General features: G+C 40.6%; 1 protein-coding gene across 2 annotated transcripts in view; it reads right to left on the bottom strand.

The window, feature by feature from the left end:
- Positions 1-11,016, bottom strand: part of znf839 (zinc finger protein 839) — a 28,348-nt gene extending 17,332 nt beyond the window's left edge. For both annotated transcript variants that reach the window (XM_048974931.1, XM_048974932.1), the window contains exons 1-3: positions 9,863-11,016; positions 455-1,372; positions 47-256 (exon numbers count right to left, since the gene is read on the bottom strand). In XM_048974931.1, coding sequence (XP_048830888.1) covers positions 47-256; positions 455-1,372; positions 9,863-10,762 — 2,028 coding nt within the window. In that variant the 5' untranslated portion in view covers positions 10,763-11,016. The remainder of the gene's footprint in view (positions 1-46; positions 257-454; positions 1,373-9,862) is intronic.
- Between the last annotated feature and the right edge of the window lie 5,458 nt (positions 11,017-16,474).

Genomic DNA, 16,474 nt, shown 5'->3' with positions numbered 1-16,474 from the left:
GTAGTGTATGAGACAGTGACCAATGGAATAAAACATTTTCCATTACCTCTTTCAGTCGAGTTTTATTCCTTTGAGTTTTTTGTTCCATACTTGTCCCTCCAAAATGTTTAGGGGGACGACCTGGTCTGCCTCTTCTTGTACGATGTGCAGCAATTTTTGGTCGGCTGGGCCTTCCTGGGCCCTTCGGTCTGCCAGGTACACTAGACAATTTTTGCTCAGTACATGTAAGAGCTCTTTCAGGATTTATAGATTCCGGCTATAAAGGGTAAAAAACAAATTAATATACTAGCATTAATATACAGTGTAATATTAATGAGAATAATTAACTGTGGAGGTCCTCCATTTTAATTTAAAAACATCCAGCACTGAAATCATTGTCACTTTTTGAAATGTATCAGTTCATGAAAAATATAATTCTTGCCCATAAACTTTATAATGAATTAATGGTTTTTACCTTTTGTTCATTTTGAGGTGCCAAGGCTTTTTCGGGACTTGAAACCTGAGCAGTAGATGGAAACGCAGTGTCTACCATCTGTCCAACTGTAGCTGGCACATGCACGGTCTCAGAGTTTGTGTTTTTCAGTGATGGGATCATTGAGGGCTCATCTCCAGAACTTATTTTGGAGACTGTATTTTGTTGCCTTGGGGCTGATACAGACTCTTGAAAGGAAACTGCTGTTCTATGAGTAGGATTTAGCCTATAGTGTCTCGACAATCCTCCATTTCCTATATAGGCTTTCTCACAAGTTTCACATTTGAACGCTTTAGGATTAAGGTTAAAGTTATTCATAGCCACACTGACTTTTCCTTCATCATCTTCCTCTTCTTCCACACTTATCTCAGAATAGTCATCAGAGTCAGACTGATGGCCATCAGCTAGATCCTCCCTCTTGATAAACTTGTAGTCCTTCACTTTATACTTTGGAGGTCTAGACACCCGGCCGGATCGGGTCTTAATTTTCTGTGGCCTTTTTTGATTGTTCTTCTCTCTTTGTCTTTCCTTCTTTGCCAGGGTAGGATCCAAGGCCATCTTGGAATGAGGGGGATCTGCTACCACAGCCTTGATGGGGGTCTGGACAGGTATCGTTTGAGATATAGGGAGAACACTTCCTGTGATTGGTTCAGGTCTCTGAAGGAGAAGTTGAATAGGTGCATCTCCTGCATTATGGAGGATGTACTGCTGCTCCCCAACTACTGGTGAAATGTGAATGATTTGGGGACAGGTGACATTTACACCTGAAGAGACATTCACTTTGTGATTTAGCTGATTTACAGACATGTGTGTTTGCTGGAATACTGCCAATGGTGCAACGGACCGTTCCTTTCCTTCCTGTGTTGGTGACACCTGGACTTGTATTTGGATGGGTTCCAGCTGATAATGAAATAAAAAAAAAAAAGGTTAACGTCCAAACAGAAAAAGACTATCCCAAAAACTTTTCCATAAAACCACATCCATACGAACACCAACACCCACCACACACACTACTTTAAAGTTTTAACACCCTTTAACCTGGGGCTTTACAATAGGTAGCAGCAGTTAAGCTCATTCACAGAAATTTCAGATAAAATATTGGTCAATTTCACCGACAATATTCAAAGAAGCAAAAAAAAAAAAAAACCCAAAATAGCAGCTTGAAATTTTTGTGTCTATTTGGTATCAAAATAAACCATTCTGATTTATCAGCTCTAATCTGGGCCAAAATAAGTACCAGCAAATAAAAATTAATTATCTACAGTCATGCTAAAATTCCATGGGATCTGACTGAATACACCTTAGAGGTCCTGGGTGAGGGACCAGACTAATGGAGATTCAAATAACCCTTAACCCAACAAGGCACCAGAAAACTGCCGAAAAAGAGGTAGGCCTGAAGGTTTCTCATCTGTGAGTGCCTGGTGGTTGGGCTTTCACTTAGGGCTGCACCATGATTATATAGCATATGTACCATAATCATGGACATTTACTTACGCCCACAATCTAGTGAGTGAATTAGCGGTACAGCTAAAATATTAATGAGATGCATATTGGGACACTCATAAGTTAGTGATTTGTATAAATCTGGTTAGTGGAGCATGTCACATACTACTGTTTTGGTATATCATGGAAGCAATAAGGATTTAAGTGGCTGTGAAGGAAAGGACAGCTCAAGAGCCACAACATGTTTTCACTAATTAGAAATTGTGGATAAACAAGGTACAAAACATGCTGGTGGTGTGCCAGTACTTTTTGCAGTTAAAAGTCCTAGATATTTTTTAAACATAAGGATATAATCGAATTTATACAGATTTATATTTTTGGCACACTACAAATTTCTAAATCCCTGGTCATTATTTTGCATATGGTACATAATCACAAGTGTATCTCAATTTAATGTCATGCAGCCCTACCTTCACCCATGGGCTGCAGCCCAAATTAACCACATGAGAGCATTCTCCTGCATGAACGTACACTGCATTGTGGTTCGGGCAGCACTTGAAGGCTGAGGCCAGGGACATGGAATGTGAACTCTCTGGTGGGACAGGGGCCTGAGCTATGGTGAAAGGTAATAACTAGATACTGTCGGCTAGTCATGCTCATCCCAAACATGGAAGGGTTTGACGGGAAGGAACACATTGCCTGGTTCAAACCCAAGTGATCTCTGTATCCGTGAGAAGAATTTCAACCACAGGACAACTCATCTGCTGGATCTAGAAGATCGCAAAAAGTTGCTAGCTGCTGATTGAAGGTTTTCAAATAGAAATTTGTGGCCCAATATCAATAGGAAAGTGCCCGAGACACATTTACCAGCAACATTGCTCAAAAGGTTGCCATGTACCGTCACCCTAAGAAGTGAAGTGTGATCGCTAGGTATGTTTATCAAATTTGTGGCAATTTCATGGTAAACTTAGTAATTTATTGTGGATGCTTCACAGTCATTCTGCTACATGTAAGGCTCGGGCTCAAGTAATACAAACAGGGTTCACGCACAAAAAAAAAAAAAAAAACAACGGCAGGGCAACGAATTTGTCTAGCTTGGTAGCTAACATTATCTGACTGGTCATATCAAGCCGCGGAACTTGTGTCTTCAATCAGCAGAAAAGGTAATAAGTTATTAAAATGATGTCTGAAAATTATACTATTGGCCCTGTATATACTTCAGATAAGAAGTTTGTATGCTTGGAAAATTAATGGGTCATGTATCGCCAATCTTCTTGTGCTGTTTTGAAGTCAAATGTCAATTGTATAAAGTTGAAATTGAAAAAATTAAAGCATAAACTTTAAAAATCAATTCAGAAAAAGAGAAAATGAACATGTAAAAAATAAAACAATTTAGAAATATTAAAATTGCAAGAAGAACTAAAAACCAAGGGATATACCTTTGTTATGAATGAGCCCTAGATTAATATGATATTTCATTCTTAATAGTGTTACTTGGAAATCAAATAAATCTGAAATATTTCTATTGCAGGAGTTGTGATTGTCTATTAATAATGATGTCGCTGTATAACTGAAATGTTGGCTGCATAAGAACACTTATGCACTTATGCATAAGAACACATGAGTGCTTATCTTCACCTACACCATCTTGCTCTCCATAAGACACACTGACACATAAGCTTGGGGGTCACAATGCAGGATCAGCCAACATACAGCTAGGCCTGTCGCTGTAAACGATAAATCAATTAATTACACGATAATTAAAATGAGGTTGACAATTTTTCTGGCTGCGATAATTTTCATCTGTATGCTTGGTTCTTTTCCTCGTGTCTCTCTCCTCCAAATGGGAATATCGTCTTTTCTTAGCAAACCGGCTCATTGGCTCAGCTCACCAAGATGAGCCGGTTCTTTTGGCTCCTAAACGGCTCTTTTTTAAAAACCCGCTCCTCTCTTCGTTTAACCTGATGCTGATTAGTGTGACCTGATTTGAGCTTGTTAAAAATAAGACGCTTTCTCGTAAGTAGGCTTTTTCAGAAGACAACATGTTCCGGATACTGTTGTCCTTAATGTTTAGGCAGCTCAAAAACCCGGACAATTCTATAAACATTAATAAAACGGCTCTTGAACAGGAGCCGGCTCCCATCATTCACTAAAAAGAGTCGGCTCAAAGAGCCGTCTTGTTGGCGAACAATACACAACAAATAATGAGGTATGAATTCTCGTGTCAGTGGGCTCTTTGCACGTCAGCTTCCACATTCATGGAAATGCAGCTCACTCATTTCCGGTCTGTGAAAAATGACATGCCGTTTACAGGGCTTGCCCAAACTTATGATCAACGACATATATTGCTTTTGTAAATCCTAACGAGTACATGAGAGAAGGGCTTTAAGATGTCTGCCTTGTCTTACTTCCACGGATACGAAGTTCAACTTTGTGGCTGACTGAGACATCCATCTATTTCCCAAACCGCTTATCCTACTGGGTCGCGGGGGGTCTGGAGCCTATCCCGGAAGCAATGGGCACAAGGCAGGGAACAACCCTGGATGGGGGGACACTCACGCACCATTCACTCTCACACGCATACCTGCAGGCAATTTAGCAACTCCAATTAGCCTCAGCATGTTTTTGGACTGTGGGGGGAAACCGGAGTACCCAGAGAAAACCCCACGACGACATGGGGAGAACATGCAAACTCCACACACATGTGACCCAGGCGGAGACTTGAACCCGGGTCCCAGAGGTGCGAGGCAACAGTGCTAACCACTACACCACCATGCCGCCCCTGACTGAGACATGAAGAAGAAAAAAATTGATTATGTTGATCATCCGATTATAATTATCAATTTCGCCCAAGCATACGTGTTCACTATAAGCGGTAAAGTAAAATGTGGCAATAAATTATATGAATATGATTATATGCAATAAATTATATTTCTTGCTCGAAATCTGCCAGACTAAAGTAGCTACGGATTTGCATATGGCCTGTTGAGGCACCTGCTTTTATTCATATGGAGTGTTTTGTTGCTAGTTAGCACACATATACACACACACACACACACACACACACACACACACACACACACACACACACACACACACACACAGTACTGTGCAAAAGTCTTAGGAAGGCAAAGAAAATGATGTTTAGATTGTGTTGGTGTAAAACTATGATAATTTGCAGCAACTGTCCAGTGCAGCCATGTATTTTTTGACTTGGCCACTAGCACACCTCATACAGCTATTCAATCTGTCACTGACTTTTTAAACCAATATATTTAAATATTTAATTGAGCTGTTGTTGAAATTTAACAAAATCATGTAAAGGCTGAGGTGCCCCTGAGGAGAAGTTTGGGAACTAAAGCGGTGTTCATCTAGCCATCCAACTAGATATCAGTAACTTTTTAGAAATTATTACTAGTTTTTATTGTGTTACTCTTAAGGTTAAATTGTGTTCTTTTGTTCTAAGCCAAACTACAATTGCTACTCAGATAAACAGTTTTAAACATTTCTTTGGACTGCCTAAGACTTTTGCACAGTACTGTATATGTATACATACATACACACACTCTTGTCGGTTATGCTGTCAAATAAACAGAGTACGGCATGGCTGGTGAGGAAGAACTGGTTCCAATAAAGTTCTACATTCATGGTTTGTGTTTAAGATCTCTGATACGGACCAATCTACAGTATTTGCCAGACTTTGCAAAGGTACCATTCATACAACAGGAAGCAATATAACAAATTTTATCACTTATTATTTGTTGTGTGCAGTTACTGACCGAACTGTTGATCTGTATTCGAAATTTTAAAAACATTAGTATAAAAAGAAGCACTTTTGCTATAATAATATATCTCTTACAACTACAGTATTTTACATATCATAATAATTAAGTATCATAAAGCTACAAGCTGCATTTTTTGTAAGGATAGAAATGCTGGTTAAGTGACCAAATAGTTAACGCTGGAACATACTGCAGTGTATCTTTCTGGGCTCTTCTGAGAGTGAGTGTTGCCATCTTCACCACCCTGGGAGCGTTAAAAAAAATGCAGATATTTTAGTCTGCTTTTCAAGTGGTTGACGTTGACATATTTTCCTAAGACTATGACAAAGTGTACTGACACTTTTGTCAACGAGTAAAAACAAGACGAAAATGTTTGCGAGACAAGATACAACCAGATCTAATGTAGTTCGCATACTGGGGTATTCAACTAAACTTTAAAGAGGTCCAGTTAGAGAAAATTTCTTGAAGCAAAGGTCCAGAAGATCGTAATGTCTATTTAGTGTGATATATATATCCAAGTAGCCTCCCGGGCGTAGACCTGCGGAGTCGTCCAGTTAGAGATTAGTACGGGAGACTACAAAGGCTCGACAGACCCATCTACGGTTGCGAAGTATTTGCCTATGTTCCATAGCAGTACTGAGCGTTTTCTTGTCCGTTGTCTTTCCCTCATTTCCTACAGCTTCCGTCTACCCTTTGTGTGCACCTTACCCTGTTTACCTTCCTTCCCCAGACCAGCCCTCAACCCTGAACCTCCTGCCCTGCCTTCCCTGCCAGTCCCAGGATCTCTCGTCTCCCCTTCCCTGTGTCTCCGTGTCTCGTGCCTGCCCGTAGAACTGAACATCCCGGCTTCTGACCTTCTCTTCCGTCCACGATCATTCTATTCGTCTCGCCCCTTGAAAGCCCTTTGCCTGATTGATCCAATAAAGATCAATTGGTCCTGCACTTATGGATCCATGCTTCCCTGCGAGAGCTCGGCTGACAATTAGTTCTATCAACATTGCACGTAGTCAATACCTAACTGTCAAATCAAGTGAATTCAGTACAATTCAAAAACTTGAGTGCATGTTTAAATAAAGTGCTTAGCTTAAGCCATAAAATCCTAATACAGTTGTTTTTATGTCATATATATATTTATATAGATTCATATATATTTATATATATATGTGTTCATGGATTGGTTTTGATAATCCTACACCGGTAATAAAATTAAAGTCTCATTTTAATATAAATACATACAAATTTATCACTTCGATTGAAATTAGATTAGAATATGGGCGGTCATATTATTTCGAGGGGAGGCATGGTGGTGCAGAGGTTAGCACTGCTGCCTCAAACCTCTGGGAACCAGATTCAATTCTCCGCCTGGGTCACACGTGTGTGGAGTTTGCATATTCTCTCCATGTCGTTGTGGGGCTTTCCGGTTTCCCCCCCACAGTCCAAAAACATGCTGAGGCTAATTGGAGTTGCTAAATTGCCCCTAGGTGTGCATGTATGAGTGAATGGTGTGTGAGTGTGCCCTGCGATGGGCTGGCCCCCCATCCTGCCTCATGCCCATTGCTTCCGGGATAGGCTCCGGACGCCCCGCAACCCAGTAGGATGAGCGGTTTGGACAATGGTTGGATGGATTTATTTTTATTTTAATATTCAGAGAGAGCAGGCCTGATGGCATTATAGCCTATGCACTTTTTCTTTGAATGGATTTTTTTTTTTGCACTAATAGCACTACTGATTTTACGGTACTCAGTTTCCGGGTAAATAAACATATGTTTGTGTTTCAAATAAGAGTGAAACCTGTATTTGTGTACTGCAGTCAGACCTTAATACCATTCTTTAACATTAGTTTCATTTCATCTTGGTGAACATAATGACTTTCAGAAATCTAAAGGAAACTTTAAACATTATACTTTGCACTTTTAATTTTAGTCAACTAAATCAACTTTAGTTTTAGTCGACTGTAATCTTATGATATTTAGTCAACCAAAGCTAGACTAAAACTAAAATAATTTAGATGACTAAATTATGACTAAAACTAAATTACATTTTAGTCAAAAGCCTATGACTAAAACCAAATAAAAATTTGCTGTCAAAATTAACACCGTTCAATACAGACAAGTGAGCCACGGTATTACAACCCATTATATATTCACCTTTGACAAAATATAAATCTAAAAAAACTGGGGCTGCCTTCTTTTCGAGGGCTAGAATTTATATGTCATTATGCAACAGCAGATGGCATAAATAATCCGCCTCCTAGCTAAAAGGTAGCGACATACTTCAAATGTAAAACAATGTTCTTTCAGCAATATGACATTGTACAAAGCGATGATCCCACCCACCGTCGACAAATGGCTGACAATGTCACAGCGTGGAGTTAGTTAGTGCTTATCTTTAAATGGGGCAAATGAATATATGTATTTGTGTATTTATGTTAATGGTTACAGTGTAATGTTTGCCATGGAATGTGTGCATTTTGTTACCGTTTAACAGCGAGTGTCATGTAAACTCTCAGTTTCCTTAAGTGTGTCTCCTAGTAATAAACCGAAACTGGTTGTTAGTAAAGAGTATTTCATTTTAAAAGAGCTATCATCTTCTTTATTAAAATGATTCGATGACTTGCCCAATCCAGTCTTTTGCCCCCTTTATATGGGTCTGCTGCATCAAAAACATTCTGCGATCTCTTGGGTTGTGGTGTTTGTAATATTGAGTATCAATCTACACTTACTGTACTGTGATTGCCTGTGTTTGCTTTTTAACAGTGATATGCTTAACTTTGTACATCCATCCATTACCGCTTAATCCCAACTGAAGTCGCGGGGGGGACCGGAGCCTATCCCGGGAACAAAAGGTGCAGGCAGGAACAAACCCTGGGCAGGTGCCAACACACCACAGGGCGCACACACTCACATAATTATGGGGCCAACTTGGATTCGACAATTAACCTACCACACACTTTTGGACTGTAGGAGGAAACCGGATCCCCCAGCGGAAACCCAGGCGAACACTGGTAGAGCATGCAAACTCCACACAACTGCGAACTGCACAGCTATGATGCAGTTGCTAGGTGCAAAGCTCTTTCACTGTAATCACTACGTGCCTTTAGTGTTTCATTACTTAAATCAATAACGATAATAATAGTTTTAAAAAACTTGACATTTCATGTGACCCACAATAACTGTGTAATACAAGACGCACTGTAATAAAACATGGTAATAAGTCATCAATGTAATGATAAATTTAATAAAAAGGAAAAAATAAATACACATTTTAGAAAAATATTTCAGCATGATGCCCTGCAAGGGACCGGCATGCCATCCAGGGTATACGCTGCCACTGTGCCATTTGCTGGCTCAACAGGCTGCAGGCCCCAAGACCCTGACCAAGATAGACAATTAGAAGATGGATTTAAGCATTAAAAATTTAATACATAACGGGGTTTACTTCCAACTGAAAATTAGTGAATTTTAAAACTGGTATGGTTATATAAAAATTAAATACATGTATCAAAACTATTTCATAAAGTATTACGAAGATGCACATTTTACTACATTTAGACCTTCATCCTTTGTAACTACTGAAGAATATGGTACAGTGGCAACTTATTTCATTAAGCTTATAATGGCCCTAACATAACTAAATTCTAACAAATAACACACTCCATGGATAGGAAAATGATATATTACACACACACACACGTGAATTGTTTCTCTCTGTCACACACACAATTAACACCCCCCCCCCCCCCCCTCCCTCATAATTAGTAATATACAAGTTCCATTAATTACTTTTCAAAACCTTACACGGGGTCATACAAAAATTATTCTTAAAGATATAAAATCAGTGTGTTTCATCGGTTTGGTTCAACTAAAGATATGTCGCAACCCTGTCATTAGAGTCCTAAATGTTCTATGGTCAGTTATTGCTTTCAAAACATACAAGTCTTCGGAATCAAGGTATAAATTTTGTAATAGCAAATCATTCTACAGTATGTCAGAACAGCATTTCTTACAGCATTAATAATGCAGACTGCATGTCTGGCAAATGAAATGTGCAGGATTTTCTTAAAAACCAAATTATAAAATTGTTGACAGCAGACACGTTACACACAACTAGGTATAACCCAGGGGAAAGCGCTTTGACGACACGCGGCCGTGCCTTCAAATATTACCTTCCTCAGTTGCGTCCCGTTTTGCGACTGACTCTGCTGGAGCGCCACTTGCTTGGCGACGTTTTGTAGCTGCTGGGACGCGTTCTGCATGATGGCCAACTGCTGTTGCTGCTGCGGCTGAACTGTAACATTAGTCTGGCTTTCGGCCGTGAAGAGAGACGCGGGCTCGATTGCAAAGTAAGTGGCAGTCTGCTCGGCCGCGGCCGGCGCCGCTGCTTTCATGCACTGTGTGGCCGACTGCAGGATGTGCTGCTCGACGTGCATGGCAGATTTCTGTGATCTGCTAACTTGTTGTATTACTTGTTGCAGCTCTTTTGGAGCCAAACGTCCACAGTGGGCGATCCGAGCAGGGGGGCGTTCAGATACACGACGAGCCTCGCTCTCTGTTATCGCACATAACGGCTGCTTCTCCAGTTGTTCCACCAGTTGCTGCTGCTCCTCTGCAGTTAACCCGGTGCCTTCTACAAAACTGCCGTCCGGCTGCACATAAATAATTGTGGTAGTTTCTGGCGATACAGTGTTTACAAACTCACTGGACATGGTAGCATAATTAGTTGTACCAGTACCTGGGGTTTCAACAAATGATGTTGCGATGTTACGATTTAGTATCTGCTTGACATCGGTATATTGGTTAATAACTTGGTAGTCACTTCCCAGGTCCGTCCCCTCATGGGCAGAAGTCTGCAAGTACTCCAAAATGTCCGAGGTGTCGGTCACATCCTTTACTGTAACTTCCACACAGCGATTCTCTGCTAGATTCTTCTTCTCTATAGCATTAGGGGTCAACACAAAGCTCCTCCCGAGCATTAGTTTGGTACCCTCATGCAGTTCCAAAGTACTATCGCACCCTGCGTCCTCAGATCCATTTTTCGTGTTTCTTTCATTCTGTTTGTCCGCCATTTTGGAGTGAATTCTTAAGCTGGTAGAGTAAAAACAAACCAAATGTCACCCGAATATCCACACACAAATACCTCCTTGAACGTGAGGCGTAAAACAGCACAATCTGCTAATATCAATTAAAAGTATAACACAACACTTGACTGCCGCAGGTTTTTAAAACGCAATAGAAAATGTTAGTTTAACTGATATTTTCCTGAGCTACCATTGGCAGTCAGATGTACCTCTATAGCGAACGAAGAGCCCTCCTCTATCTACTTTAGCCAATCATATGCGACCTTTACCGTACTGTAATGGCAGCTCCTTCTTCCAATCGGAATTACAAATATGCTCTTCCGCTATTTACTACGCGTGAGGAAGTACGGAAGCCATCATAGGTCATGTTTAATAACTTCCAATAGTTGTACGAAATTGAGAGAGTTAATCTGCTAATAAGATCAGCAATCAGTTTTTTTGGTTTTGTTTTTAGAGATGAGGTGAGATGCAGTGAGAACAATCTGTGTGTTTGAATGTGGAGAAAACTAAAGAAACGGGGGTCCGCAGCAGTTTTGCCTTTTGGGGCCCCTATGTGTGTTTTCTGTGGGCCAGCCCACAGTTGCGCTTGCCCACAGAAAACCCACACAGCTATCTTTTTACATAAGGCCACTATACACAATAGTTTTTTTTTTCACTGGTGACAGTTTGGATCGGGAGTTGGCTATTGTAAAGGAAGTAATGTGTGTGCAGGTGATATTTGTATAGATTTATCTATACCCTTCTGGCTGTGCTGTCATTGCATTGAGGTCTTGCACACTACAAGGAGTAGAAGTTGTCTGACTTGGCTGCAGTCAATTTATACTCCACCCCTGCAGCTACCGGCAGATCTCGTTCCATGTCACATCAGCTGCAGACAGACCAAAATCGAAGTCGAAAGCACCCTAAGTCAAACCCACCCATAACAGATAGCTGCCAGGAAAAAGATCAAATACATTTATTCCAAGGATTCAAAGTTTTTCTTGTCATGTACAGAATACAAGCAGTGTTTCAGATAATTGCATCTTAAGTATACTTTTAAGTTGTAATTTAACGTGTTGGAGTAATGTAAGTAATCTGCTTCAATGTTTAGTTACTTTGCTGTCTTTAATAGTAATAACGAAACTAAAAAAAACTATTAAAAATATATGTGGTACAATTGAATACTCAAATAAAATCTGGAAACCTGGCTTCTCATTCACACCTTTGTGTACAAAAGTATGACATACCTTGTTTCCATCTGATTTTTAAAACATTAAATCAGTCTGGGCCGGGACAATGTCGCTTTTTCTATACAGCGTCATACCTGACTTGTATAGAGAAGTTAATATTTCGCAGGGCCTGCAGTAGTTTTGTTTGACAGCCCCTTTCTAATTAGAACTGTTACACAGTCACCAAGGCATATCATTATTGTTAATAGTGATTAATGAAATTAATTATTACTAAGTATTATCAACAGCAACATCAATAATAATAATTGTTGTGGTTATTGATGGTTATTATTAATTATTAATACGAATAATAGATTTTATTATTACTAATATTATTATCGTCATCTAAAGTTGTGTGTCTCATTTTGGCTGTGGGTTAGAAAACAATCCCGTCATAGAGAGTGTTCTGGTCCTGCCATTTATTTTGTGTGGTCACTGGGGACACATTCCCTGCCCTGTGCTTTAGCTTCTGCGATAGGCTCCGAACCCCCAGCGACCCTGAATAGGACACGCGCGTACAGAAGATGGATGGATGGATGGATGGATTGTGGACACACACTGGGCGTTTGAGTGCAGCGGGAAGCTCGCGATCTCGAGACAGGTGTTTCGAATCAGAAAGACCGTTAGGAGAGAAAGCGACAGCGAAAACCTATAAAAAAATATTGATCATCCCTTGATTGCCCCATTTAAAGGAACTCCTTGTGAATAAAATGTTACTTAATATGTTTATCCGCATTCGGTTTAACCGCATTTTGAGTTGTTGAAACCACAATGAATGTTAAATGCGCCGTTCTTGTAAGTTCAATGCGTGTCCTCTTGATCGGCTAAATATAGGTTATATGTCACGCCGCGTTTCAGGCGAGCGGGCAAACAGGCAAGGTGAGCCGCGAATACGGACAAACAAGGTTTATTGACTGCGAACGAGCAACACGGCACAAACAAGATATAGTATTAAACGTTCGTTTATATATGCACATCTATATTGATGCGCAGAGGTAATGATTTAGGCTACCTGAAGTATATATGTTCCTGTAAATTTATTGGAAAGACACTTTCTAAAATTAAACGAAACTATATAATCATCTCCGCACAAGCAGTTCGTCTCACCAAAATCGTTATGAATTTTCTTCACATTATCTTTTTATTTTTAATGTGTAGTGTTGGTCATATGTATAACATCTACATACAGTGTTTTGTATTATATAAACATTATTGATGTAGGTGCTCACAGATAAGATTCATCTTTTAAACAGACGATGTCAATATAGTGTCTATACAATAATTTCACTTAATATTTTCTTAACATTTTCTTTTCTCTAGCTAACTATTGTTCAGTACGCCTGTTTACTGTATATTCTATGCCAGGTTCCATCACGAGTCTATTACATTTTCCATTATAGTTTGCCGTTGTCTTGTGAATACACTAGTACATTATTACCTCAATTTAGGTAAAGTATCTGGCAACAATTGGGGGTCCCAACCCATCTGCCTATTCAAGACGCATCCTTGTGTATGCTAACCACCCCACTAGTGCAGCAGTTGTGGTGGCGGGGCTCTGGCCAGAAGATGGCCTTTGGGGAGATGCTGGTCTGCAGAGCAGTCATAGGTACAGTATGTAATGTTCATATGCAATTAGACCCTAAGAAGGAGAACAAAATCAAAACTTGAATTTAATTTTAAATTCCAAATTACAGAATATTTTGTGACTAGGAAATACAGTATACAAGTTTTGTGTTTCAGATTACACTACAAAATAAAGGCATGATAGTATTTCATAAAGACAGATCAGCCTGGCAACTTAAATTAAATTAACTTCTAACTTGATCTTAAGTTCTGTTCCAAAGCTAGTTTAAAGGCTACACCTGTCACTTAACTAGACTAGACCTTTAGCAACTGACATTTTATCTTACCGTAAAGTCCTTTTCATCCAAAAAGTTCCAAGAACTATGGGAACAGATGATGTAAACTCAGGAATTAAACTAGGAGCTAAAAGTTACTTTTACACATTCCTGTTTCTGGAATCTGAAGAAGTAGATTAGGCAAATTACAAAAACAATAAGTTTTTACAAGTGAGGAAAAACACTGACTCAGCATGTTATTTTTAAACTATTTCACTCACTGTGATCTCTCAGGGCTGTTCTCTAGCTCAATCAACTGCAGCTCTCTCTCTCTCTCTCTCAACAACAAAGCCCTGGGAAACTACCTGACAGTAAGGAAAATACAAGTACAATATATGCTTTGCACTTGGACAACCACTTTTTTGTTTTTTTTACATTAGCATTTCAGTTGTTCTTTTTTTCTAAATTAGATGCTGCGACATAAAGTAGTCAGGCCACACCCTCAGATGCGGAATCTTGAGTTAAAACATGGCTGCGGAATGCTAGAGACTGGAATGGGGGAAGGAGCCAAAGGACACTGAGGGGATTGATTTAATATTGATTATTTATGTATGTTATACTATGTGCTCATTGTTCTGTTTAATAAAAAAATGTATATAGTACTCACTCCACATACTCAGTTTTGTATTCAGTTTTCAATATGTTTTCTTTTAACCTGCCTATGAACCGATGTGTTTGAAACATATTCCGTGTAGTACTACTACTTTCAATAAGTGCAAATATTCTGCATACGCCTTAATAATATTGTTGTGATATACTGGCAGTATAGGACCAAACTAATTTTATTTGTTAAAGACCCACAGAGCATGCCTATGGGGACACTGTTGCTTTACAGCTTTCCTCCCTCCCAATGTCTCCACAGTAGGCCCACAGTATTCCCACAGTTTGCCCAAAATATGACCAATGTGCCCACAGTACACTCCACAGTGTGCACACAGTGTGCCTAATGTCCCCACAGTGTGCCCAATGTGCCCACAGTACACCCCATAGTGTGCCCAATGTGCCCACAGTATGCCCAGTGTGCCCACAGTACACCCCATAGTGTGCCCAATGTGCCCACAATACACCCCACAGTGTGCCCAATGTGCCTGCAGTACACCCCACAGTGTGGCTAATGTCCCCACAGTGTGCCCAATGTGCCCACAGTACACCCCATAGTGTGCCCAATGTGCCCACAGTATACCCCACAGTATGCCCCATGTGCCCACAATACACCCCATAGTGTGCCCAATGTGCCCACAGTACACCCCACAGTGTGCCCAATGTGCCTGCAGTATACCCCACAGTGTGCCAAATGTGTCCATAGTACACCCCACAATGTGCCCACAGTATGCCCACAAGGGAGCATCCAGCAGGCCAAAAAATCCAGGGCACGTATGTGTAGACCAGCCCAAAGTGTGGGCATACTGTGGGTCCACAACGGGGAGCACTCTGCTTAGTGTGGGCAGCCCACAAAGGCCCCACAGTGTAGGACCCACATGTACCCCGCATTTCACGCTGGTAATGGGGCCCACAGCAGGCTGCTCGCAGTGTCCAAAGGGGCATGTTTGCTGGGAAGGCACAGCAGCATCTTCACTTCTTAAGACATATGAAGTGAGCAAACCTCCGTCCTCCCATCCTCACAGTTTTCTACTGGGGCAGCACAGACAGCATTCTGACCGGATGCATACCTGTTTGATACAGAAGTGCCAGTGTTGCAGACCAAAAGAGCCTGCAGAGGATTGTCAAAACAGCCGGCAACATCATAGTGGCATCTCTCCCCTCATTCCAGGACATCCTCCATAAGCACTGCATCAGAAAGGTGTCCTGCATTGTGTGCGACTCCTCAGACCCCTCACTCTTCATGCTGCTCCCATCTGGCAGATGCTATCGCAGCATTAAAGTCTGATCAAGCTTTTCCCACTTGCCATCAGTCTCCTCCTAATTTACTTTAATGATATTGACACCAATACATACAGTAAACTGGTTAAATTTGCAGACACTGATCTAGCAGCAGAGGCTACAATGGGATCTTGATTTAATTAGCGACTGGGTTGATACCTGGCAGATGAAATTTAATGTAGATAAATGTAAGGTAATCCATGCAGGAAGCAGAAATATAAAGTACAGATATTTTATAGGTTCCACTTAAAGGTAGCTGATTATAAGAAAGACCTCGGTGTGTATGTTGATGCTTCCATGTCATACTCTCGCCAGTGTGGGGAAGCAATAAAAAAGGCCAATAGGATGTTGGGTTACATCTCTAGATGTGTGGAGTTTAGGGAGGTGATACTATGCTTATCCAATTCCTTGGTAAGACCCCACCAAGAATATCTGTGTGGAGGTTTGGTCACCATACCTTAAAAGGACATTGCTGCCTTGGAAAGGATGCAACGTAGGGCTACAAGAATGATTCCTGGTCTTAGAGGAATGTATTATGAGGAGAGGTTAGCTGAGCTGAATCTGTTTACCCCTGAGCAAAGGAGACTAAGGGGGGACATGATCCAGGTGTATAAGATTCTAACAGGTCTGGATGCTGTTCAGCCAAATGGCTACTTCAATATCATTTTAAATACTAGAACTTGTGGCCATAAATGGAAATTAGCGGGAGAACA

This window comes from Brienomyrus brachyistius, chromosome 14 (genome assembly GCF_023856365.1).
Source record: "Brienomyrus brachyistius isolate T26 chromosome 14, BBRACH_0.4, whole genome shotgun sequence".
In the NCBI taxonomy this organism is placed as follows: domain Eukaryota; kingdom Metazoa; phylum Chordata; class Actinopteri; order Osteoglossiformes; family Mormyridae; genus Brienomyrus; species Brienomyrus brachyistius.
The sequence above is the reverse complement of the archived record's forward strand: the minus strand, read 5'-3'. Positions and strand labels throughout refer to the sequence as shown.